The 26665-nt window shown below is 36.5% G+C and overlaps 1 protein-coding gene across 3 annotated transcripts in view; it reads right to left on the bottom strand.

Annotated features, from left to right (window-relative positions):
- Positions 1-26665, bottom strand: part of CACNA2D3 (calcium voltage-gated channel auxiliary subunit alpha2delta 3) — a 385648-nt gene that overhangs the window by 71370 nt on the left and 287613 nt on the right. For all 3 annotated transcript variants that reach the window (XM_030956482.1, XM_030956483.1, XM_030956484.1), the window contains 10 exons: positions 20748-20831; positions 15687-15758; positions 15393-15454; positions 13480-13547; positions 11744-11789; positions 11494-11591; positions 10457-10550; positions 8769-8864; positions 7507-7628; positions 6873-6953 (listed from right to left, as the gene is read on the bottom strand). In XM_030956482.1, the coding sequence (XP_030812342.1) occupies positions 6873-6953; positions 7507-7628; positions 8769-8864; positions 10457-10550; positions 11494-11591; positions 11744-11789; positions 13480-13547; positions 15393-15454; positions 15687-15758; positions 20748-20831 (823 nt within the window). The remainder of the gene's footprint in view (positions 1-6872; positions 6954-7506; positions 7629-8768; positions 8865-10456; positions 10551-11493; positions 11592-11743; positions 11790-13479; positions 13548-15392; positions 15455-15686; positions 15759-20747; positions 20832-26665) is intronic.

Genomic DNA, 26665 nt, shown 5'->3' with positions numbered 1-26665 from the left:
ATCACAGGGAAATTCTTCATTTAATGTTTATAAGCCTGTATATTATAGTTAACATGGTAAAAGTGTTTGTAATTAAGAAATCCAGTAATTTCCAATGATAAGGTAATAGCAGAAAATGAACAGAGAGAAGTATTGATTCAGTTATTTAATAAAGGTAAAATATTTATTTTTCAGTAGAGGAAACAGAATTTCATCTACTGATAAACAGAAATAGAAGACACAATTTGTTGTTGATAAAAATTATTGACTACACCAAGTGGAAGACTGAATATAGGGAATCCTCACACAGAACTGCCCTTAATTTATAAAGCTTAGCAATGGACATCTGCCACTGAAATTATTTGTCTGCACAGATTTATTTTTTAGATAAAGGATCCTGAGAAAGCTTTGTTGTCCTTCCAGCAATCTCATGAGAGTATTACAGTAAGCACAGTATTTTTTTCTAATCTCTGTGAAAAACACTCTTCCCTAAAGTCAACAAAATATCAGGACATGCTCCTCTGCAAGGCATTTGCAAAGGCAGGGAAAGCACACATATTGTTGCATTCCTGCCTTTCATATAAAGGCTCATCATATTGCTTTGTTTACAGAAAAATGTTCTAAAATTTCATTTTAGAACAGAAATTGAAGACTATAATACATCAATGTTCTTTACAGAAAATGACCAATAGCACCTATATTGAAAGACACAAAGTTTAAACTGCAACATAATTGTTTGCCATATTTGTCTTTCCATTGAGAGCTTGCAAAAAGTCAATCAAAATTCAGCTTCATTATTCTCTAGTAATACAATGTCCAAACAAAACCTGAATCTCTCTTCTTGAATATCAAAGCAGCACGTTTAATGACACTACACATAGCTTATTTCTGATTAAAAATTAACAGGAAAATAACAACCATTACTATAATCTAACTTTGCTGCCCAGGAGACAAGGACACACAGGCTTTAGTCAAGCATCCAACAAGGATGCCTGCTTTTACAACTTGGATCTTTTCATTTGGCCAAAAGTGGCATAGGAACCACAATTATCAGAGTCTTGGTATGTCCTGAGTTTGTATTACCTGAAGTGTGGCTTCATGTTCTCCAGATCATGGGGAAAACGGGCAGCAACAGCAGCCACAGTAAACCACAGCAAGGGAGAAGGTGTAGGAATCAGAAGCCCACAATAAATAAACCAAAAATACAAACTTGACACCTCTCTCCTTTCTCCAGTGGAAGCTATGGTTGCTCTCTCCTACTGATTGCAGAGGGATCCCTCCGTATTTTAGGGCTATGGACACTACATGGTCAACTTTTTTGCAAAGGCTGTCATCCTCATTTCAAGATAAAACACATGAGAAAAAACACTGTTAATGTTTGGAAATATAGTCCACTGAAGGGAAAATAAATTAATCAGTTCTCAATACCTTAACTGGTAGTAATGAATTCATATTTATGATTGCAGCTACAACCTTGTGCAGCATTACTTGAAGTTATTATCCAAAGGACCCAGCTCATCTGCTGCCTTGTTCTGCTTGATCTGCAATCAGGGATTTATTTTGCTGGCAGCAGAATTGTTTAGCAAAATGCCTCTAAAATCTGATTGCTGTTAGATCACAAGGATCTTCCTCCTCCACAAATGATGTAGAGCTGAAACCCAACTGACCAACCAACAAACCCCAACAGCAAAGCAGAAGTGCAGAAGCAAAGAGCAGATGCTCTCTGCCATTTACATATTAACTGGGATACATCTGTTGAAGTCCTGCATTCTCTAAGCAGCAGTGCTGAGAAAAGCCCAAGAATTAGATAAATACAGGTTAAATTCTCAGGTTAACACCAGCAGAGAACTGCCTCAAAAAAGCAGATGCACTATTAAACTATTCCACACACTGATTCTGTGTGGTGGAATGAACTGAGAACAAATGCACATGAATGTAAATGTCTGAAATGTGAAATGTCACTAACTTCAGCTTCCCTGTTCAGCCATGGAAAGGGACAGGACTTCACCATGTGCTCCAAAGCATCCAGTGAAGGAGTTCGTCTCTCTCCACACTCCTCCTCCAAACCATCTTCCCCAAGCAATTTATCCCAACATGTGAGTTGCTTAATGTTAGGCTGTACAAATACACATCTCAGTTTTCCTAAAGCTGGAAACATTAGTCTCTATACCAATATTAGATTTATGAATACAAAACCAATATTCATAATGAACAAGAAACTCTGGAAAAACATGAAGTCGTGGTTTTCACCAAAATATGAAAAACATTTTGAGGGATTTGCTAAATGCTACTGCTGAATATTATATTCTGTGGCTTATAATGGGGAGTAAAAGTTAGGTAAATCACTCTCCTGCCTGACAAGGAAAGCATCTATTTTAGAATGCCTCAAAAATTTGGTTGGTGTGTCATTATGATGACATATTCATTTTCCCCTAGGCGTCCATATTATAATGCAATTTTATAGATGCTATCATAAATTTTAAGGACTGTATATGGCATTGACATTTGCTTGAATGTTCTTAAAAATAATATGAAAGCAATACATGTGAAAAAAATAGGAAAAGGACATCCAAGAAGAACAGAGCAGATGTATTTGCTCTATGTACTACTGTAACATCAGCAGATTGCAGTATTTATGGAAATTTTACAGCATCTGTCACATATAGAAATATCAATAGTTCAAATTAATTTTGATTAAGGACTTGAGAGTCACTTTGTGAAAAGAGAGATGTGCATGCAAACCCAGCTTAAATTAATTAAAAAAAAACTCCAGATGAAGTGTTGAGGTCATATAGATAAAAATATTAACACACCAAAAAAAAAAGGGAAAAGGGGGTGGAAAACAGTTTTTGTACATAAAGGTACATATTTTCAGAAATAAGGTGCACATTTTCCCCCATGAATTTTTAAAAGAATACTCCATACTTAGAGTCTAGGTCAGCGGAAGTCTCAGTTACTGAAAATCTGGTATGTTCATAAATTTCCCTTTTAAGCTGATGTCCTGTAGAGTCTGATCTAATCAGGAAGAATGAACACCTGAAGTGTGACCATCCTCAATATGACTGATTTGTATTTTAAAAGTAATATGAGATTTTGGATCTTTCCTAATTTCAAGGCACAGTTTGACTATCTTAAACAGCAGGATCATTCCTCTGGCCAGAATAGAATCATTCAAAATTGTGTGCCATTTCTAACAAATCAGTGATTAAATTAAGTCCTTACTATTTCTTAGCTTAGCTTATGGATATGAACTTAGAAGGAGATGCTAAATCTTCAAGCTGACCCATTCAAATACCTGAGGCCTTTTAGCTTTTTGACTGGGAATATTTAGCATGGAATAACTGAATTTATTGCTATACTAAAGTTGGGTCTTAAAGTTATATAAAAGGGAGAACAAAGAAAGTGATGGATGAGGTCACTTGCAAAAAAAATCTCTCTCTAACCAGGGTCTGGAGAAAAAAATCCTTGAATTTGTATATGGGTTGGTTATAAAAATAAAGGATCAAGTTTGAAAAGTTAAATACTGGAAAAGTTAAATGCTGGATCATGGCATTACTTGGAACAGTTTCTTTGGGAGAATAAAACATAGTATTCTTGTTTGCATAATGAGTATTTTTGGTAAGAGCATTTAAAATCCCACTGTCAGTGAACAGAAGAGGACTGACTGCCTTTGCCTCAGTTTCAGTAACACTCCTATACCTGATAGAAAGAATTGCTTATTATATATTAAACATAATTTAGTTCAGCTTTGTCACCCAGAGGATCATTAATGTTCCAGGAATCTCACAAAATTTCAAGATTGGGGTCTGGGGCCGTTCTCCTATTTTTAGTTCTTGTTAAGAAGAAAAAATTCCACCATCTTTTACTCTTCACTTTGTAACTGAGGCAATTTGAAGATGCTCAACATTTCAATGTAATCTTGATATAGAAGACATGGCCACAGAAAACACTCAGCTAAAGAAATTTTGAACATAAATGTGCTCAAATCTAAAGAAAGCCCTGCCTGCAGTACTACTGTCACTTCCCTCCTGCAACTAAAGTGAACAGAGCAATAAATATGATGCTACTACACTTACATTAATGATTTATGTACACACTTTCTGTAGAAATTTGCATACATTTAAGTAAAAAAAAAAAAAAAGAAAATCACAATCTCAATTGCAAGAAGCAGGAGAGGTTTTAGAAAAAAATACATGGGCTTTTTGCCAAGAAGCAAAGGCATTCTGAAAGGGAACTGGTATTAGAGGTACAGATGGTGAAACAGCAGCAACACTCAATTCCTCTGTAGTAACAGTTGCCAGACCCACTGATTTCAGGATTTTTTGCCTATTTTATAAAGTTGAATCTTTGCTATTTGCATTAAGCCTTAGACTTTTATATGAAATCTGTTATACATGATGGGTTTCCAAATAAAAAACACAAAACCTCAACAACAAACAAAAAATCCCACTACAAACAACAATAAAAGAACCCAAAATAAAACAAAAAACCCAAAACTCAGTCTATGGATTTTACAATAAGAGTTGGTTTTGTTCCTTTTTTGCCCTCTCATGGGCAGGAATAACTCAGTTTTCCATTTTATAACAATGTTCTTGTTTCTTTCTGCCAGATTTAAACTCTAGTAGTGATCTGCAATAAACAACATTCTGGCACAGCTTAATTTTCAGTCAAATCCCTCTAGGGAACAGAATGATTTAACATGAAATGTGTATCCCATCCTGCTGCTTACTGTAATCTACTCAGACCAAATGGGGATAAGGAATACTTACTTTACACAAATTAAAATGAGATGTTTTGGCCAAATTTGAACTCCAATGGAGGCATTTGAAAACATTACCCATAATCTTACTTTAGTCTCCCAAGTCAAGCTAATAAAAACTTCAAACTTCTCCCATTTATCACTGCTCCAGTTTCTGCCTCCAAATCCATTTTGCTTAACACAGAATATTGTCAGCCTTATAATAAAACCTAAAAATTGAACTACAGGCTGGGTACTTTTTTGAAAGTTTTCTGAGGGAAAGTAGGACTGACAAGTCACATTCATGATCTTAAGGAGAACAAGAATACTGCATGCACTTCTTTGTCTCTGAGAGGCTGTAGCTGGGCCAGTGATACTTTCATAGAACAAAGTTTGTATGGACCCAAAGTGAATTCCCCCAAAAAGAAAATCACCTGAAAACATGCAATACAAGTGGGAAAGAAAAAATTATTCAATACAAACTTTTAAAAATGCTTCATATTGTAAACAAAATATCAAGCACATAGTCTTTAAAGTTTACAGAACAAGAAATAAAAAACCACTGATATGCTTCAGAGTGAAAGTACTCTGCTCTTGTCCTTCACAGCATTATGATTTTACAGATACCATGGAAATCTTGTCCATGCTTTGGCATTCAAAAACTTTCAAGACCCTGTGTTTATTTTAGATAGAAAGTATGGGCCCCAAGCAATTTTAAATGTTCAATAATAAACAGAATTACTGGGGGAATGGCAACAACACCTGCTTTTCTCTGTTACTATTACTAAAAAACAAACAACCCCAAAACTTGTTGATGGTGTATTAGAGATAATAACATGTGATACCTGCTCAAAGTTAAAACCAAATTGCAAATAATTGTGAGAAAATAATAAATATCAGGATATCTACTAACCCTACACATTTTAGAGATGATGGAAAACGTCATGATGAAATTTTTTCTAACTCCAAACAACTGAGGAATTCTAGAAATAACATCAACTTTCTTCCATGTACAGTGAAAAATCTCAAGTACATCTCCAGCACTTTGTAGGTAACTGCATTGACATTAGTTTATGAATGCTATTTTATGCTTTAACAGGAGTAGGAAATCAAAATTAAGATTTCATGAAATGTTATAGAGGAGTTCAATAATTTCTGAAGAATGCATCTTGTGTATTGGAGTCAGAAAGCTGCTTTCTTATTGACCTTCTAAAATCTTTTCTTATCAGTGGAAATATTCTGTGTTTGAGGAAATATTCTATTCTGTATTTGAGATTTCCCTTTTTTCTGGCACATTCTTGTTCTTTCAGTATTGTATTCATTGCATCTTAAATAGTATTTTAAATACAAGAAAAAAATTAAGTGGTTCTTGCTTTTGCAGTAAGTATCTAATTTTTCCTGAGATAAGAGAGCTTGGATTCTGGTAAAATAAATCATGAGGTTTATCAAAATTCTTTCCATCTTTAAGGTCAGTAACCATTGGGAAGTAGGAAAAAACTGGTGAGATAAGCATCTGAACTTGAGTTAGGAACATCCAACAATTTCAAAATTACTTACTCTCATTTTGAAATCAGTGTGTTTTATCTCTATTCTGTAGCTGTCACGCTTCACCTTTTAGTCTTTAAGTACTGTTATACTCTTGGCTGACAGACAGTAGAGCTTTGTTATTCAATTTCTATGCTCTGAAGAAACCACATCTCTGATAATCTACACAAACTCACCACATGGTATTCTGTTATAAAACAATCCTGTTATAACAAAGAATTTTCAAATCTGAAGCCTGGGTGGAATATTTACACATCAGATAGTCCTTTCTTATATTTTCTTTTCCTTATCATAATAATCTGATTTATGATGATATAGAATTCTGTCTACCAAAAATGCTTTACAGATAATAGTAATTTCCATAAAGTCAAACTCAATAGCTCACAGGGAGGTTTGAGAGTCAATTAATAAAGGATCAAGTTCTTGGGGAGAGGAAGCATTAAATGCTCTCCACACTTAGAAATCCAATTATATTTTACAGGTGCAACTGCTGCATCTTCCTCTCTCTTAAAAGATTTGATATCTACACGTGCTAACCCAAAAGGGAAAGTGAGAAACTCATACACTGATTTTAAAATTTAACAACACGTATAAACTAAAACAATTGTACCTGCAACCACTGGAGATTTCCTGTCATCCAGAAGCTGAATAGCAGTACTGGCTGTCACCACATTGCTCTTGTTGGAAGTCTCTGTGGGGTGTATTAAGGGGGGAAAAAGAATTGAAACAATCTATTGCAAAATGAAGAAATTTAGGGGTTTTTTTCCCCCTGGTTTTAGATAACAGTCTATGTGGATGTAGTGTTCAGAAAATAAAACAGGCAACATCACATATGCACAGAAGATACTGGCACTGGCATTTTAAATTCCCCAGCAAAAACAAGCTTAAAACACTGAAATGAGCCATCAGATTTTGCCTCCCCTGCTAAAAGGGGCAGTGAATGTGACAACTGGCAGGGCTTTTCAATAATGTGGACATTTACTATGTTGGACTTGTGCTGCTTAAAATACTTGTTAAAATGTAGTCCTACCTGTGCAAATACTAAATGAAAAGTGCCACACCACACTTTGGGGTTTCACTGGCAACCCCATGAAACACGCCTGGGTCAAAGTAGCTGCAAATTTCAATGCCTATTTCAGGTCAATATTTGAGATCAGCTACAAAGCCCTCTCTGTACTGACACTCTTGGGATCCTTTCAGCATCATGCATGGTTCAGAATCCAAGGAATGACAAAATTACAGACCTGTGCTGAATGGGATTGAGTAGACAAAGCTCCCAGGTATTTGTTCAGCAGCTCTTCTGTACCAGAGTGGAAAATGGTCAGCGTTAAAAATGTTCTCCTTATCTTCAGCTGTCAGGAAGTCTCTTGAGAAAAAAAGAGAGAAAGAAAACAATTATTGTTTGTTGCATAGCACATAATGGTTTCTAGCTTTGAAAAAAGCTAGAAACAAAAAAAAAGCAGCAATCTTTCACGAAAGAAAATGGTTTAGCATGATTTTTCTAATAATACTTGCTCAACAAAAGAGTTAAATTTAGTTGCTGATAATTATTTGTGACACACAATAACTTTTGTTGTGAAAGACAAAAAAGCACTAAAACCAGTACCTCTAAGTACCACTGAAACTGTTTTTACTGATTTGTATAAATAAAAAATGCTTAAACTAAAAAGCCTTTTTCTTTCAGCACAATATAAGAACTGTGAGCTGCACAAGGTGGAAAAGGCACTGGAGATTTGCTAGTCTGTTACCACTGGCGTTCACTCTTAGGTAGTGAAAAAAGGTAATTTTACAGCCTATGTTCAAAATACAATATAGGGGATGGTAGTGGACAACCAAATACTTTATTCCTCAATAATTTCCACAAATTCTGTCTGTTGATAGAAGAAAATGTATGCCAAGAACAAGTATAATGCCCACTCCATTGTTCTCATTTTCTGTGACAGTAACAAATTGTAGTGCTGTTGATGTCACCTACTTGTACAATATCTGTCCTCAGATAAGCCCACAGAACTTTATATTCAATCAAGATAGTTTATCATAAATATCAAACACAGATTTTCTTTTATCTGCATAATACCTCCACTAGATTCCATGTTCTCCAAGGAAAATGGGAAACTCTTGTATGATGAGGTCTCCTGATTGCTCTTTCACCCATTCCAATTCTGTCCCTTGGCTTTACTCAACACCAAAAATATTTTCCACAAAAATGATGCAAAATCCTTGAAATAGCCTAGAGGTATTTGTTTTCAGGTGGTGTAGTAAAAGGCATAGCATGTTTGTAATTTCTCTGAAGAGAGATGTGAGGCTGCAGGTGTGTGTGCAGGAAAGCAGATTTATAGGCTACAGGTGTAAAATAGTTCATTGGTCTAAATGTTCCAGTCAAAGAAATAATTTAAGGGATCCCTAGGATATCTTTCTAGCTTGCTCTGTGTGAAGGCTTCATAAAATAGACTATTTTTTTTCCTCTCTTTTCTCCCCTGGCAGCCAGGCACAGTTTGTTACTCACTGGTTGGTCAGCTGCTCTGGCCCCACAAACAGGTTGATCCGAGAGAGCCCAGTCCGTGTCCCAAGGAAGGCAACTTCCACCCCCTTGTCAGAGTTCCTGAAACGCAGCAGAGCACAAGCAGAGCCAAAGCTTCAGACAGCAAACAGATAAAGCTGCTTCACTGCCACAGAAAGCACAAGTGTACACATCTTTAAGATTATGCTATGCATAGTTCCCTTATTTATTGATTTACTTTTAAATGTTGGTTTTTAAGTTATAGTCATCTGGGTTTTGAATAGCATGCAATGTAGAATTGCTGTTTAGACTGAGAATCCCTAAAAAGCCAAACACAATAAATTTTGTAGGATTTGTAGGAAGGAATTATATGGATAGAATAATAGAATAAAAACGTGCGGCATAGCTACATACAAACTATTTAATAACCAGTGACACATAGTGATTCTGAGATGGGCAGGAATTCCAGGTCTTGCTCCCAGTCCATTCTACATTTCTGTGCTATATTTACGCTTCAAGTCATAGGTGTGACTATTGCTCAGGTAAGCAAACATTTTAAATCAGGCAGCTGAGAGTTAAACTTAGCTGCCATCAGGACAGGCTTTAGCCTCTAGAACCTGGGGGGAAAAACCATGGCAGGCAGCTCAAACTGAACTCCTCTGCTGCACTGTTATCAGTACCAAGCTGTTTTAAAACAAATTCTTGCATGGCTGCAAGAAGTTCAGTCCCATTACCACAAAACCAGGGATCACAGCCACTTTCTTGTTTCATTAATGAGACAGGATGAAGCAAAGTCAGAATCTGAAAGGGCTTCCAAAATCTCCTCCAGGAATCATTCCACAGCTGTCCTTGTGCTTTGGATCTGTTATTCATTCTGTAGGATGACACCTTGCACCTCTCAATGGCCACAGTTTATTAACATGCAACAATTTCTTATCTTTATCTTTCCAGAGGAGACTGGATAACTCTTTGATAAACCAGATCTCATCATGTTGCTTTTATTCATTCAGTAGGAGTACATGCTGTACAGCAAAGTATTTTTAATTCAACTTTTAGAAAATGGTTGAAATTTAAGAAAATCTAATCAGGATAATCTCCCAAATTGCCTTCCAACCACTGTATTTCATGCAAACTGCCAAGCATAACACCTGTTTACGCCAATATGGATAAAATCTTGTTGCTTAACACCTTAGTATATCATAGCACAAATGAATAAATTAGAAGGTATAAACTCTGAAAAGGACTGGCTAATCTCCTGACTCTTCCTAACAGGAACCTAGATCTCAAGTAGTTCTGGAAAATAAATATATCAAAGATTAATGAAATTATTTTCCAGTGCAAGTTTTTCTATATATAATTTATTCTGAGACAAAGTACCAATTGCATCAATAGTTTTGGTAAATTTTGCATTAAATTTCCCAAGTACCCTTTGTTAAAAACACACAGAAGTATAAGTTACAATTAGGGTACAATTTCACCAGTTTTATTGTGGAAATTTCAGCTAATCATCATGACATACTCTGTAAGATAAACGCTTCACATTGAACTCAAACTTGGTGGCATTTAGGATTAGAGAGTTAGTGTAATATTTTCATGGATATCAGGATTTGTAAGACATTCCACCAGTTCATTAACATAAATAATAAAAATAAAGCCATGACTGATGAATAATGATGGACACAAAGATAACTTACTCTGATTTATTCAATGCTAGACTGGTCCAATAAGCTTCAATTGGTGCACTCACAACAGCATCAAACAAAACTTCCTGGATCAATTCTTTATCACCTACCACAGAACAATAAAATCAGTAAATGTATGTGCATATAAAGACCTTTTTTAAATTACTAAACAATAGGTTTTTCTTACATTTTATTTTATCTGTGACATGCTTTCATACTTTTTGCACTACAAAGCATTTACTACATAATATTACGCTGTATTTTACCACAATGCAGTTTTTCACATATAATTTCATTGCATTACCAACAATTTTAGGTCAAAACCCAATGACACTCCACTTCATGTAACTCATTCATGTGCATATTATCTAATGCTCATGTCTGCATGTGCCATAAGGTTATAACAAGTAGGTCTAGTAAGAGTCACAAAAGCTCTGCATTTCTGCAAACATACAGAATATGCACCTATCTGAATTTTTATTCTGCTTTGCAGTTCAGAAATGCTAATTACATATGCATCCTCCCCAAAATACTCATGAAATATCAGATATATTCATTAGAGGCATGATCCAAGAATTGATTCCCATTAGTCCTGTTTAATTTATAGAACCAGATGGGGTGATAATTTTGCATAGTACAGCTACACAATCTGAACAGAACTTGAATGTTTGGTACAGGCACATAGTTTACTGTAAAAGTCTAAAAAATTGTATCATAATTAATACTACTAATAGTAATACATAATTAATTCTAATAAATAATAATATCTTTATTGATACCCTGAAAAAAGCCCAAAACCATATGAAATTGCAACATCAGCTAAGCGATCCTATCACTGGTTGAACTGAGTAGCTTGGCATTTTGTGGAAGGTTAAGTATGACAGTTTTTGGTTGGGATAAGCCTGCAAATCCACATTTAACCAAGTACTTGCATTGGAGCAGGGGCTCCTTCCCTGGTTGGACTAAGTAGATTTGCATTTTGTGGAAGGTTAAGTATGACAGTTTTGGCTGGGATAAGCCTGCAAATCCACGTTTAACCAAGTACTTGCATTGGAGCAGGGGCTCCTTCCCTGTGAGGTAGCGTCTGATCGCTTCCAACTGAGTCATCTGCCGGTGCTCAGGGTGCAGGTCCGTGTTGCAGTAGGACCTGTGAACACGTTGTCAAAACAGTAAAAAGTTATATGTACAAGAACAATCTTTCTTTGTCTTTGAACATAAAGAATTGGGCTCTGCAAGCACAAACAATATGAAACCAAGGAGGGTAACAGACACTAATTTCATGCTTTATTTAAGGCTTACCATTCGTCTGCTAAAGATACATCAGGGTGTTCTAAATCATGTAAACCTGTAACAGGAATAATAATGGGTTATTTAGGGAGAAGTCTGGGTAACAGATGGTTATTTGCATACACTCCATAATATAAACCCTTCTTGGAAAGTGCATTATTACCATAATGAAATAAATCACAGTAAACTATGTTCAAATGCACTTCAGGGTCTAACAAACTGGCAAAACTAGTTAAATCAAATCTAAAACTGAAAAGGTATTAAAAAAAATTGTGCTGATATGTTTAACTTATGTGAGTTATTCACATAATATGTTTAAAGTTTAGAAGATAATTTGAGCAAAGACAAATGCAAAATGGTGACAGACTCCTGTTCATACTCCCTTGTTCTCTTTGGCCAGTAAAATTCTTTATGTTAAAATACACACTTCTCATTTCATGTGAGCTGTTCTCCTCTTGTATAAAGAAAAAATTCATTAAGGACAATTCCCTCAAAACCTAAGCACACAGCCCATGAACACAAACAATTTATGGGATTGTTCAGAAAAGGTTTTTTGTACTAACAGGTCACACATATGCTTGTAAATAAGAACTATATCATTAGTTATATAGCACAATAAAAATGTACTTTGGCAATTTTAAAAACTCTTAAACCACTTATCAATAGACAATAAGCAAATAGGGTTCAGAAGGCAGCATCTGGGTCTAACCCCCTGGAGTACACAATGAACAAGGGCAGAGCAACCGTGACTGAGGAGGGCAGGGAAGAGAAAACTGGAGCTGAAACTGTGGTCCCTGGGGAGGACAGTGAGATGAAGTGAGAGAGACTCAGTGAAGGTAAGAGTGGGAACTGTTACGGTTCTGTTAACCCTTCTGGGGGTGCATCTGGGACTCAGACTGCCTCAGATGGGTGGCTGGATTACAACAGGGATGTTGGGAACAGTCTGGGGAGGGAATAGCTCCAAGTCTCCTGTTTGCCTCCTTTGTAGCTACTGTTTAGATACTTAGTCCTCAAGGCACTTCTTTTCATATCTCTCCTGAGAAGAACATACTCATGCCCCAAAATACAGCCAAAGAACAAAGACCTGAAGGAATTAGCTGTCTTGTTTAGGAGCACTGACAAAACAAGAAGAGTCGGAAATAGAAACTTCAGCAAAAAATCTGAAAGCATTCGTCTATTGAAACACTTTTTGCTCAGCAGCTTCTAAAATTTTCAACCTTCCCTTCAACATTCTGAAATGCCTCCACTCTTCCTTCATCTTCAGAAACCTTCTTCCTAAACAACTTTATGACTTTCAGTTGACTCCTCCACTCATTTAGTTGGGTACTTATCAAAAAGCAAAACCAAGGAACAGCTCTTTCCCTGAGTACTTTTACTACTGTTATAAACATGCAAATCCTTGTAGCTAATGCACATACCAGTTATAGCTCTGAAAGATTTCACAATGTATAGTCTGTGAACAAAACCAAAAGCCATTACAGTGCTCTTAGTGGTTACTTCATTCAGAAAACACCACAAGTAATTAACACTGGGCTATGAGTTGTTCTCTGAAATACTGAGAGAAGAGGATGGAAAATGATCCCATCTAAAGAAGACTCACGAACAGTCTGACTATGACTAAAACCATGTGAAGTAAAAGATCTTTAAAGAAAAAAAAGTCTAATGGTCTTATGGAATCTGCAGACAAGGAACTACCAAATTAACAATAAAACTACTGTGTAAGCCACATGAGAAGGTAGGTACCTTACCTTCTTCTACAGTTACATTCCCTCTGAAGAAGTATTTTCCATGTCCTCTAGAGAGAGCCACACCTAAACTGTGCAGAGAAATAAAGCAGACCTTGAAATCTGTGAGACAAACAATAGCAGACATTCAGAGCTATTTTCATTTTTAACATTTCCAGCTCATGTACTATGATTAACTTAAAACTGTTTGTTTCCAAACCCTCACCAATTATATTTATTGTTCAATTAGTTGCTTCAATTATGTCTCAGTTCTGATGTGCCTTCAAAAATTGGCTGTATTTATGTGTGCTTAGAGGTGCAGTAAACCATTATTCCCTGGCAAACTAATAAACGAGCCCCTCTAAGCTCACTGCTGTTCACCCAGCATGAGATTTCTTCAGCTGAGCCCTGAACATGACCATGGCCTCACAAAGAGGGAGACAATTTTTTGTAAATCAGACGAAGCTGCTGAGAAACTGCAGAAGTGTGGGAATTGATGGTGCTACTGACAGGAAAAGAATTTCAAATGTGACAACAGCATCATGACTCCTCCTGGACTAATTTTTCCATGTTTCATATTTTTAGCTAGCATAGCTCTTTTGTATTGACTTCAGCTTCATAAATTCTCAACAGTTACACACTGTGTTTTGGTCTGATTTTCAGTCTACCATTTAAAACATCCAAGTTTAATGAAGTGGCTAGGGGATCCCATGCCTCTTGCTATTGAATACAAACACAGAATATCTTCTGGCATTCATTCATTCATTGAAGGGGATTATCCTGAGCTAGGAATCTGCAGTAATCAGCAAGACTGCAAATGCATGGGGTAGTACTTGAAGTACATGGAAAGGCACCAAATCCAAGAGCACACAAGCTGCAATCAACAGCTCAGTCTGGGAAAGGGCTGAACACTAAAGATGTTTGACACTACAGTGTGCAGTTGTCCCAAATATACACAACAATCCAAAACTAGATACATACCATGTTGACAAAGGAATCTTCCTAACTACATCTCTGTCCTTAGCACTATAACTCACACTATATGCATGTACAGAGCCTGATTTCTGTTCACCTAATAGTGCAAGAGTGCCAGTGCCAAAGAAAAACAAACAAAAAAGAAAAACAAACAGCAATCAGAAAAAAACTCCATAACATGAAAACAAAACAAAAAACCCACTGAGTATTGTCACCCATCAGTAAATTTTAACATGCATTAGTGGTCAGAGGAATGTGCCTGTAGTTTCTCTGTGTGGTAATGTAGCTCAAGTTATGTGAAACTCTTCCATTGAAGAAAATTTCAGTTGAGTATCACAACAGCCAAACTCCTGCCTCAAGTGCAAAGTACAGTCAGGGCTCTTTTGATAGGGGATTATTTCTAGTTCAAATATGAGCATTTTTGAAGTGACTACCTGGTTTTCCTTTCCCTTTTTTTTTTCCTCCCAAAATACATGCAAAAATTACCAGTTTACTTGGTTTTAGTTATAGAAATCCACTGAAGGTCGTTCAGAGAAAAAAACCATCCAAACCTCAAATTGGAAGTGAAATACTATCTCATTTTACATTACATTCTTGTTGTGGAAAAAAATAATAAAATGGGGCTCAAGATGTAGTTACTTAAATGGATTATAGTATTTATAGCTCTCCAAGTACTTGCGAAAGCCTTTCGTTCAATGTAAACCTCAGCTGAATATTTTTTCAATGAAACGTAAGCCATGACAAACACTGTGAGTTTGCCTGTGTGAGCTTGCACAAACTTTCCATCCCTGGAAAAGCTGAAAGGAATGCTGGTAGGATCCTTTTCCTTGCTATTTTCAGCATTGTCCAGGGATATTTCATTGTCAGCCTTTGCTGATGAGCTTTTAATGAGTTCACAAGGTCTGTATAAGCACAAATCCAATGAGTTGGGTGAAACGTCCATTTACTATGGCCAGCTCTACCTGAATGGAGTACCCTTGATGTCTGTATAATAGTAGTCATTTGTCATCACCAGGACTCGCTTCTAGATGCACAACAAGAAAGTCAGAAGGAGAGAGGGGAAGAAGTTAGTTTGCTGTAAGAAATGTACAAAAGATCAAGTGGTTAGTCACTGACATAATTAGGAGCGAAGTTTACATTCAGTGAGTGAAAAAAAAAATATACTGCAGGGAACCATATTCATAGCACCTTAAAAATAATTTAAAAATTATCTGCTTGCTTTATTTTTAGTTGGAATATTATTATAGACATTTTACCCCTTTGTCCACCGTCTTCTTCACTTCCATGGAGAATTTCCCTGTTTTCCGGTTCACCATTGCATTTCGAAGCTGAAATGAAGGAACTGTGTGTCAATTCCTTTATTTACTTTTTCTGTAATCCTTTAAACTCTGAGCTCTCCAGTACATTTATCTAGCCTAAGTAGCCCTCAATTTTCTTCATTCCTTCATTTCCAATAATTCTGCTACACACTGGAGAACCCATTTACAGATTTTATTAGTGACTGTATAGACCAAGGCTCCTGCTGTACTATTTCAAGCTAAAGTATATAAGATAGGAGCTCTCAGCATCCTTCATAATAAAATACCTTTGTGTGTAGTAATCTGGATTTTATTTGGTATGAACAGTGTGACTACTATTCTGTATTTACTGCATGGCAAGGCAAGGACTAGATTCCTAGCTGGATTTAGCTGGTTAGACCAGGGCCCAGTGTTTAAATACATCAACAGTGACACAGATAACAAGAAAATAAAAAGAGAGAAAACCCCTTATGTAACACTATTTATTCTGCTTAAGAATCTACACTGGGCTGCATCCTTAATGAGCACCAGAATCTTTATCCTAATTGCATCAAAAATTAGCACTAGCCCACAAAAACCAGAATGGCAGCCCATTGGATCAGTAACGTGATCCAGGGGGAACAGACAACCAGAGTGCTTCTCAATTCCCTCTGGTTGTCCATTGGTGTCCAAGCACCCCTTGAAAGGTATTAAATTTTAGCTCTGTCGTGGAAGTCCTGGGCCAGTCACAGCTTTAACAATTGGCCTGGACCTCTCCACGTCTTCCAAAAGACATTTAAATTCCCTTCAAAAATGTGCTTCATTGCTTTATAAGCCAAAAATTCAGAGAAGTTAGGAAAAACAGAAAACAAATGGAAAAGGCTTTATACACAATGATTTAGCTGCTGCTCTGCAAGTTAAATCTGTTACTTTTTAGATCACCACTACAAACACACACTCTTTTCCTGTAATTTTCTTTTTCTACATGAGCTACAGGCTCCCAAATCTGGGAGCTACCAAGTCCCTGGCCCATCATCCCTAAAATCTCTGCCCTTAGCACACCTTGGTGCTCCCTGCCTTCCTCCCAAAGCACACACAACCTCTCTCACAGATGAACGTGCCATGATGGTGAAAAGATTTAAAAAACCCAACAACCATCCCCCAGGCCTGTAAGCCAAAATGACCATCAGTGTCCCCAGGGATGAGGACAGGGTCTCTGGGCTAAAACTGAGGAAAGACAAGCCAGGTGTTTTGAGAAATCCTCAGCCTTCACGTTTGAATTTGCCTATTCATCAGTTCACTTCAGGGAAGAAATAAAAAAGTTGCTGTTTAACAGTTACACCATCCATAAATGGAAATATTTAATTTGAACATTCTTAGATTTACTAATGGAAGATGGGAGTTATTTTGCTTTTTGTGGGAAAAAGTACCTATAGATCTTTCACAGCTGTAATTTTCATTACAATTTAAAAATTCCACTATTACAAATCAATATAGCATTTAAAATGCAGGAAAATACTGGCAAAATGAGCATTTTTATGCCTCTTCTATCGCATATCTCTCTAAACACAATTTTGGACATCATGTTCCTGCTGAATAAATATCTCCTGTTCTACAGCACCTCATGCCAGATTGAGCAATTCAGTTGAGTTTTAAAGAGAAATTGTGAAGACAAATGTCAATGTGCTCTGCAGGCTGAGTTAGCATGGAGGGGAAAGAGAATCACCAAACGTGCCAGTGAAATATCTACTTTTATTCTCACAAACAAGTTGCATGGCTGACCTATCAAAAACTGCAAACTTTGCAGCTCTTTAAATTTAATTCTAGGGCATCTAGATTTGAATTAACAGTCTTACTCTTCTGTCAGTGAGTGTAAAAGAATAATTTTTAGCTGGAGGCATATATATAATAAAGCATATATTTTACTGTAGATTTTTTTTAACAATACATAATAGGCAATTCTGGAAATAGTTTCCTATTTTAAGTTTTGTGGTTTTGGACTTGGAGAGCTGGTCTTAATTAACCATCTACTTTCTAACATTTACAGAACAGTTCCATTTATCTTTAACATGGTTTTCATTTTTCTCCTATTGGTGCCTGCAGTTGTCTAAGACCCATTCCTCCCACAAGCCTCAGGCAAGTCATAGATTTACTAAAAGGATCTCCAAACTCTCAGTAGTGTTTAAGATCAAGTCTGCATGTGGGATTTAGGGTTTTACTCTTCTTTTTTTTTTTTTCCTGCTTGCTGTGATTGCATTTCTTGGCTTTGTAATCTGGTTTCTCAGCTCTTCTGCAGTTTCATCTCCCTCCTCAAATGCATAAAATAAGCACTGCCTCAGCTGGCTTCAAGCCTCAAAACATTAATTCATGGTCTTTTTTTTTTTATTTGGAAAAAAATTATTTCATTCAGCTAGAAATTATAACAGAAGAATTTTAGGTGAGTTAATGAGAAAAAGGTTTCTATCCAAATTGAAACTTCTCCTCTTTGGTACTGAGTATTTGCAAACCTTGCTGGAAGACACTCTTAACTTAACAAGCTCATGCTAAAATCTCTGTTTCTAATAAAATGCCTTAACAGCAAGATAGCAGGTATTGTTAAACTGGAAAATGAGCTGATATATTTATGACAACAATATATCACAGTGAAAAATTCTAACCTTAGTTTGGCCACATTTTCCTCATTGGATCACTGAAGAAAACCCATGTCTTCACCTTTCAGAGTAATAAGCACTATTGCTCCTTCAACAAAATATCTTTCAATCAATTCCTAACAACTCAGTTTCACTGCTGCAGTATGAGATCATTTTATATTCTTGGAAAACTATGTAACCATGAAATTAATGTGGCAAAAAGTAAGAAAATGTCTTAATCAGCTTCTACGTAAGTGTTTCATGGGAGAAAAATATACCAGTAGTAGTCTATGTTATTAAAAGCAGCTATATGAATACATGAATTCTTTGCCTCTGCAGTTGAATAAACAATGCTTTACTGCTCAAGCTTGGAAAAAATCAAGAACATCAAATCCAAGGCCTTGGGTGAAGCAGAGCCACATGTAGCTTGTTTCTGTGCTACAATTAAAAATTCATTTTTAAGAAACATATTTTATAAGTGAAAGAAATATTCAGATTAAATTTATGTATATCTTCATCAAAATGTAAAAAAAATTTGCAGCCTTCAGATAAGACAAAGCTCAATGTTTTAAGAAATTTTCAGAAAAAGTGATGGAGCTTAGGGGTCTCAATCAGTACTTAGAGAAAGCTGAATCAGGACTTTCATGTGTACTCAGCTAGAATCTCAACTGTAAATAAAACTTGACTTTCAATGTCACAGAAATAGCTCAATGTCCCATTATCTGAACCACTGAACTTCTATTGAGATATGATTAAAAAGTGAAAGTTAAGCAGAGGAATTAATGGAAGAAATATAAAGGAAAAAAGAAAACAAACCAAGGAGAAATAATAATAAGAAAACTCTTGAAGGTTTAAAGAAGAAAAATCCTGAAGGTTTAAAATCTGTGTGTAACTACAACAATAACATTTGAAGGCACAAAGTAAATTTTAAAAAGTCATTAGCAGAGAAACTGGTTGAATAAGAAAGGATCAAAGTTAAGAGAAAAAGCAGGGTATAAAACATGAGGCCAATGAGGTTGCCACGATTGCAGAAGGCTGCTGCAATATATGAAAATCTTATGAGGAAAACCTTAAATAGTGTATGCATAGAAAATGACACAAAGCCATAAAAACGTTGAAAAAGTTTGTGTGTGCACTCCAACACAAAACTCCAGCTTAGGAAGTGGCCTCTGAGGAGAGGCCGAGGACAATCTATCACCTGGTGAAACAGACCTTGCCTGAAACACAGATGAACTGCTGCACTATTCACCAAGGGGGTGGAGAGAGTGGGGAATGCAAGATATATATTTTGTAAGGGAGAAAGAAAATACAGACTTCTGTCAGAACAGAGATCAAGAAATTAGGACATCTGAAGACTGACAAGACTCCAGGGGCTGCTGTACGTGATCCATCCCAGATTTCGGAAGGACATGACACAGTAAATATGGGAACCTTCAGTGGATGTATTCAAACCTCTCTGGAAAAGCAGGGGTACGAGGGACTTGAGAGATGCTAGCACAGGACTGATATTTGAGAAGGGATCCAGGAGACATCTATGAAAAATACAGACATGCAGTCGTGACTTTGGCAGGAGGGACCTTCTGGGAAAAACTAAATTACGGGACAGAAAGGTGAACACCTGGAAAGTTACGATTTAATTAGGGACAGTCAGCACAGATTCACACAAAACGGATCATGCCTAACAAATCAGATTTATGGAGGAAGTGACAGAAGGAACAGGCAAAGGTTAAGCCATGGACATAAGGAAAGCTTTTGATACAGTACTGCAGAAAAGGCTAAGCCTGAAAGGTAAGAAAGAATAAGATAAAGAGCAAACTACAGCGTAGATGGAGCACTGAAAAATTAGGTTAGTGGAAAGCATTGTGTGATAGACACAGAACTCATGCTCCTGCAGCTACCCATGTGTCTGAAATTAGAGTTTGGAGTGAAACTCTGCTCTGCACATAGGTCAAAGAATCCAATTTTGTTTATTCATCTGATGTTTTTTGACTTTGTACAGTAAGTAAAAACCTCCCATTACTTCCATTAAGGAAAAAAGGATCTCATGGAAAGAAGTTCAGCTAATTTCTGAGTTTCATCAGTTGTCTGGGCCAGCCCTGAGGAGACATTCTATTCCTGTTTCTGGTGCTATATGTGCTATCCAGCACAAATACACAATGGGATGCATGGAGACTGCAAGGGTGATGAGTTTTACCAAAAATACAAAGAGTCTGTGTTTGTGGTGTATGCATACATAAGGAAGAAGCAATGCAAAACAGTTATAAAATTCTGAATTAAATAAAAGTGTCTATTGTCCTTCCCTTCCAGAGAGCAGTCAGGTGGCCTCTCTAATGACTACTTAAACAGTTTCCAGGTACAGTAGTGGGATGGAACAACGTCTTCTGACAGGGTTTTAAAACCCATCACTTACCACATCATCTCTGTCTTCCCACTCTACCTCAGAAAGATCCACACTGCTGTAGTTGGGCTTTCTACGTTTCTTCCCCTCTTCATACTGGTACAAAACAGGTGGAATAGTTAGCACATCCTGTTTTATTTGCACAACAGAAGATTTTCACATCAGAAGATTAAAAAAAAAATTCTAAATGCATGCTGATGGTCTGCAATACATTTAACAGTAGGCAGCTTGATTCACACAAAGCGCACCATAATGCTGTATAAATGCTCCCTGTGAAGTAAATGCCTAAAATTCATGATTATTTGCATGATCTCGTGCCATGATGCAGAGCTTTTCTTGATGGACACACAGGGAGGTCAAACTCAGCTATTGTATGTTCTTCTCCCCAGATGGAAAATATATGAGACCTTGGATGTTGAAGTTTATGTTAAATATCTCCAACTGGCTCTTTCAGCTGTACAGGAAGTTATATTTACTGTAATCTTATCAACAAAATGTTTACCCATTTCACTTCAAACAAGATAAGATGCAAGTCTTTGGGAAGTATGGTGTTAGCATTTGCTGATATTTCATTTTATCTACAACTTCATGGGGAAAAGTAACACAGTAATAATGATAATGTAGGGGGTTTTATCACTCCTCACTGTTACGCTGTAAATGGCTCATTTAAAATAAACATTCTCATGACAAATTAATTTGACACCGAGGTGTTTATAACATGGGAAATTCTGCCCTCTGCTGAACATTCAAAATCAGCCTCTTAGTGCAACCACACAAACCTGGCCCAGGGGAAGAGAGAAGTACTTAGGAAGAATAAAGAATCTGACTGGATAAGTAAAATTAGGAGAGTACATTTGAAAAAAAGAGTAAATTTGGGAGAGGATTGGCATAATGTGAAATCTGTTCTTTTATCAAGAGAAACCACAAGTCTCTTTCTGAGGTATGACAGGAGACATTGTAATGTGTGAAATATCCCCAAATTGCTTTTGTGACTCCTCAGCAGCACCACAGAAGGATTGAAACTGTACCTGTAAGGCAATATATATGGTTGATTCTCCTCCCCTAGGCCAGGACCAGCTACACCATAAACCAAACCTGTCAGTGTTTGAGACAAGCAATTCATCACCACAGCCAGCAGTGCAGGCACTTTCAATCACGTTCTGCAGATTACACAGACCAAGGGAAAGCCTTGCTTTCTGAGGTTTAAGAAGGTTGTTCCCATCCTTTTTCCTCTCTGAATCAAAAGTTCTCATATAAATCCTACAGTCGCTTTTATAGACCACAGTACTTAAATATAGGAACAAAAAATCTTCCTGAACAGAAAAATTTTAAAAATATGGAGTACAGCATATCAACACAAAGAGATTTTGAGATGTAACACTGTAAAATTTCTCCCATCACAGGCTTCACTGAGCTTCCTTAATTTTTGCTTATAAAAATTGGGTACTCCAGTTTTTCTTACAGACAGTTCTTTTAGGAAATTCTGTGGGATAAAATGCTGAGTCAATTCTCATTCTTTTGCATAAAAAATTCCCAGTAACTCTGCTGGTGTAAGTTCTGAGAAGGGATGCAGATGCAATTGAAAAGTATTTTAATGTGCTTTCCTTGCCCTCTGCCAACACCCACTGTTCTTGTAACAAGGTTGTCTACTTCTTCTCTACTACTATTCAACAGATGGGTAGAGAGATGTAAAGAACTTCTGCTTTCAGCACCTGCTCATACTCCGGACTTTGAATTCAGGCAGCTCAGTCCTACAATTAATTTTTGCTCTGTGACAGCCCTGATAGCCAGAGAAATAACTATACCCAAATTCTGTAGTACAAAATTTGCAGCCAATATAATTAAATCTCACAAGAATAACATATGAGAGGATAACATCCCATTCATTACTAGGGCTTGATTTCTCTAGCTGGGCTTTGCAAGTCTTTCATTATGGCTGCAGTTATATCAATATTATCTTTAATCTTCACAGGGAGTAACTACATCAATTCTCTGTGGCTTCACCAATTAACCAAATAAATCTTTGATCTGATTCAGTCATTCTAGAATAGAAATGGTTACAGTCAAGCTCTGAAATACTGAGGGCTGAGCAGTGTTACAAAGACATGAGCTGGGATCATCTGAGTAGAGCAAACAGCTCCTGTACGGATTCCAATGTTTAATTACATCCTCCCTCACAGATGTTGAAGAGCTTCTGGGCTATACTGCATTCCCAGACAGAGAATGCAGACCCTTATTTAGGACAAGAAAACTGGATCTAGCGAGTCTCACAGCAGAAGCAGGCTTTAAACCCAGTGTAAACTATTAGCATCATATTATGGGGCTTGGATTTATTTTAATCATAAAGATTCCACACCTTGCACTCAAAGAACAAAACCCAAAAGTAAACAAATGAAGATCTGGATAAAACATCCAAAGTTCTGCAGAAAAGAATCAGAAGCATTAATGTCTTAAAAATTCATAAAAGAAGACACAAAGCCAAAATCCCAATGGTCAAGCAAGAGTTAGGCTCTATAAGCATTCAAAGGAATTGCAAGTGCACTTAAATGCATTTAGGACAGGAACTAATAATCCTCATGAAAATATCACCCTATTCCCAGCAGTAACTTTACATTATGCTTATGTAAATAGGGCATCAAACACCAATGCAAGCAGATCAGATATAAAATACTTCATAAAAGTAATGTTGAAATGTTCATTCTCCTCTTGTTTCTTTCTGGTTTTATTGCTTAATTAATTTCATAGTAAAAGTTATTCATGGACACTGAAGCAACTTCCCAGGTTTTAAAAATAGCATTCATCTATATCTTCGTCTCTGGTAGCAAACCTAATCTAACCTTTTATCTCTGGGGCTCCTGGGTAAAGTATAAAATGCTGATTGAAGCCTGAAGCCAAATCTATCTGCAAGATTACTATAAAGCATTGAAAAAAATCATTAAGGGACCCATTGGGAAAGATAGAAACTAGGAATTCTTCCAAATTACTCTGATTTAAGTACAAGACAAAAAGAGCTAGATTTAAAATGTGTGCTGCTAATCTTTGGCTTATATAAAATATGAGGTGATATTATACAGCAGTTAACCCCAGGGAGGGAAAAAAAAAGATACTGAAAAGTGTTAAGTATCTGGACTGCAAAAGAAGAAACTTTTGGTCTGCTCAAAACTACAGCATGGTTCTAACTTATTGTTTGTGAGAAAAACCCATGATTTGGTTTTTCCATTAGAATGAGCTTTATCATATCTTACTCAGTATCTTTTGTTTGAGACTGGGCCAGCCTTTACAGCATTGGATGATTCAAACAACGTGTGATGTGTGTTGCTAAAGACTGAACCACACTTTTTCACCACCCTGTACACAATCATTTACATGTACCATTATTAAACTCTTTGCTTTGATTTTCTTTAATTTTTTTCTTTTTTATTAACACAAGCAGTCCCAAACCATCTGCCTTGAATATGACCAGCCACGTGTTTATAGAGTCAGAGTGTAGCAATCTGATCAAGGACAGAGCAAGCTACATCTTAACAGCTGCAATCTTGGGTCTAAGGTGGTTGGAATTTCTCAGACGTGCTCCATCTGGATAATGGGGAGGTGGGAGAGAGGAAATTGCTGTGATAGCAGCTTTGGAAGCATCACCAGACTTTAATGAACTTTCTAAGCCACGATGTGGAATCATCCGTGAGAAAAGCACCCTACTAAAAAACAAGCAAAACCTAGAGAGGTCAAATAATTTCAAGGAATACCTCTCCATTGCCATACTACTAATGTGTACAAAAGTAAGGAATTAGGTACCAAAAAAATTCCTCCAATTTTAAAATATAGCCTCATTCAATCAAGTTTCATCTTTTGGAATTAGCACTTCAAAATTTGGATAATGTATTAATCTCATCAGCCTTTGAGAATGACCCCTTTTTCTTTTGTTTAGAGGAGACAAGTGAAAATATGCAAATATATTTTGCTGAGCTTGAATTCTACATAATAAAATACTGCACAATACAATTGTTTCTATAACTAACTTGCACTAAGCCATCCTACAAAAGTATTCTTATCTACAAAGTCTGATAGGAACTCTTGAATGAACAAATATCAGAGGAAAAGCAAAATTAACTAAAATTACACACTTTTCCATGCAGCTTTAAATAAACAGGCAGAAGTTGTAAGCTCTGTCCTATTTGCAATTCCCTGGTCTGGGCAGTTTTTCAGCTCCCTCCCTTCTCTCAGACTCTGCACACTAAAAATGCCACTTATTTATTGTCTGGGGTACCTCTGACTGTCATGCAAAACCTGAAGCTTTTGGGGTGGAAATTGCATCAGACCTGACTTCCCATGGTCAGTGCAACATCCAAGAGCTTCACCAGCCCTCCCAGCACTGCTGCTGCTCTGTCCCACTGCTCCCACTATGCAAGAGGAAAGCATGATTTAAAAGCAAACAAACAAATAAAACAAATACCCAAACAAACAAACCAACAATAGTAGTGAAAAATCCCCTTCCCTGCTTTACCTGCCTATAACCTGACAATACAACATCACCCCCAGTGACTGAGCTTTCATTCTCCATGTGTTACTTAGCTCCAAAACATTTTGCCTGGGCATACATGTGAAACAGCATCTTAATCTAAATCACTGCTGCTTGCCCTTTAAGCTCTTCATTTCATTTGGAATACTTTTTCCTCTGTTCACATGGTCCTGTTTTTTAATTTGTGATACTTTAATTTCACAGTTTCCATCAGGTTTGCAACTTCAAATGATTTCCTACCGATCTGCACTTAGCATTGAATCTGTAGAACACTAATAGTTGTTCAGTCAAAAAACAAAGTTTGTTTCAAACCTCACAAACACAAAACCTCCTTAGCTTAATATTAAAAAAGGTAACAGATTGATTCTTTTAGGAAAAAAGGAAAAACAACTTCCCTGACCAAAGACAGATTTTCATGACCAGCCTATTATTTAAGATGTTAAACCAGAAGTTCCTAGGTTATGGTCGGTAGTAAAAACCAGTTATTTTGGATTGATTCTCCATGCCAGATGGTAGTGAAAAACTGCTGCACTATAAAATTTGCAGAAATATTGCAAAGAGAAGCTGAAAACAGGAGCCATGTCATTTGCTAGGGAAAAGAGAATAATTTAATTCTAAGTTTCCAGGCAGAGAAAAAGTAGGAGCTATTAGATGCGCCATGCACACAGGAGAACTCGCTAGCAAAACAATAGAAGAAAATAGTTCTTGTCTTAACTATTAATACAAAACTTGTATTAACATGTATTAACTAACATGTTAATACAAGAATATGTATTAACTAACTCTGTCTACTCACTCTCCTAATATGTGTTTGCTTTTCAAACAGTGCAGTAATATTTAAAATGATAAAGCAATATGGAAATATACATAGTGAATTAAAAGTCAACACAAAATACCAGCTTTAAGTCCCACACCTTGAGCCTGGCCAAGGAGCTCATCAGCTGAGCTCAGGTTCTCAGGTGGACTGCAGACAATTATCACAGAAACATGGATATGATTTACTCCACTGAAGAAAACAACCCCTCTATTTGGGATTTTATTTGCATTCTCGGGATTTATCATTCGGGATTATGTAAAACTGGCAGCTGCTTATAATTATTTGGGGTTCGAGTAGAAATAATTAAAAACATCTGCTTTTATCTTAATACTACCAGACTTAAACCCATGAGCTCAGTTATACCTAACTTCAAAGCTGAAAGCAAAGAATAAAAGAAAGCTTCGCATATTGCTAACAAATTTTCAGTGATTCATTTATATGTACAACCAGTTATTCAACAGCCTTCAAACCTTTAATTATCTTTTAAATATATGTAATTTTGCACTTCTAATTAGATAGCAATTTAATGCTCTCACAGGGATTCAGATGGGCTGTCTTTTTTGAAATGTAAACTCCAATAGGAATAATCATTGGCAT

Source organism: Camarhynchus parvulus, chromosome 12 (genome assembly GCF_901933205.1).
Source record: "Camarhynchus parvulus chromosome 12, STF_HiC, whole genome shotgun sequence".
NCBI lineage: Eukaryota > Metazoa > Chordata > Aves > Passeriformes > Thraupidae > Camarhynchus > Camarhynchus parvulus.
This window is presented reverse-complemented; position numbering and strand designations above follow the sequence as displayed.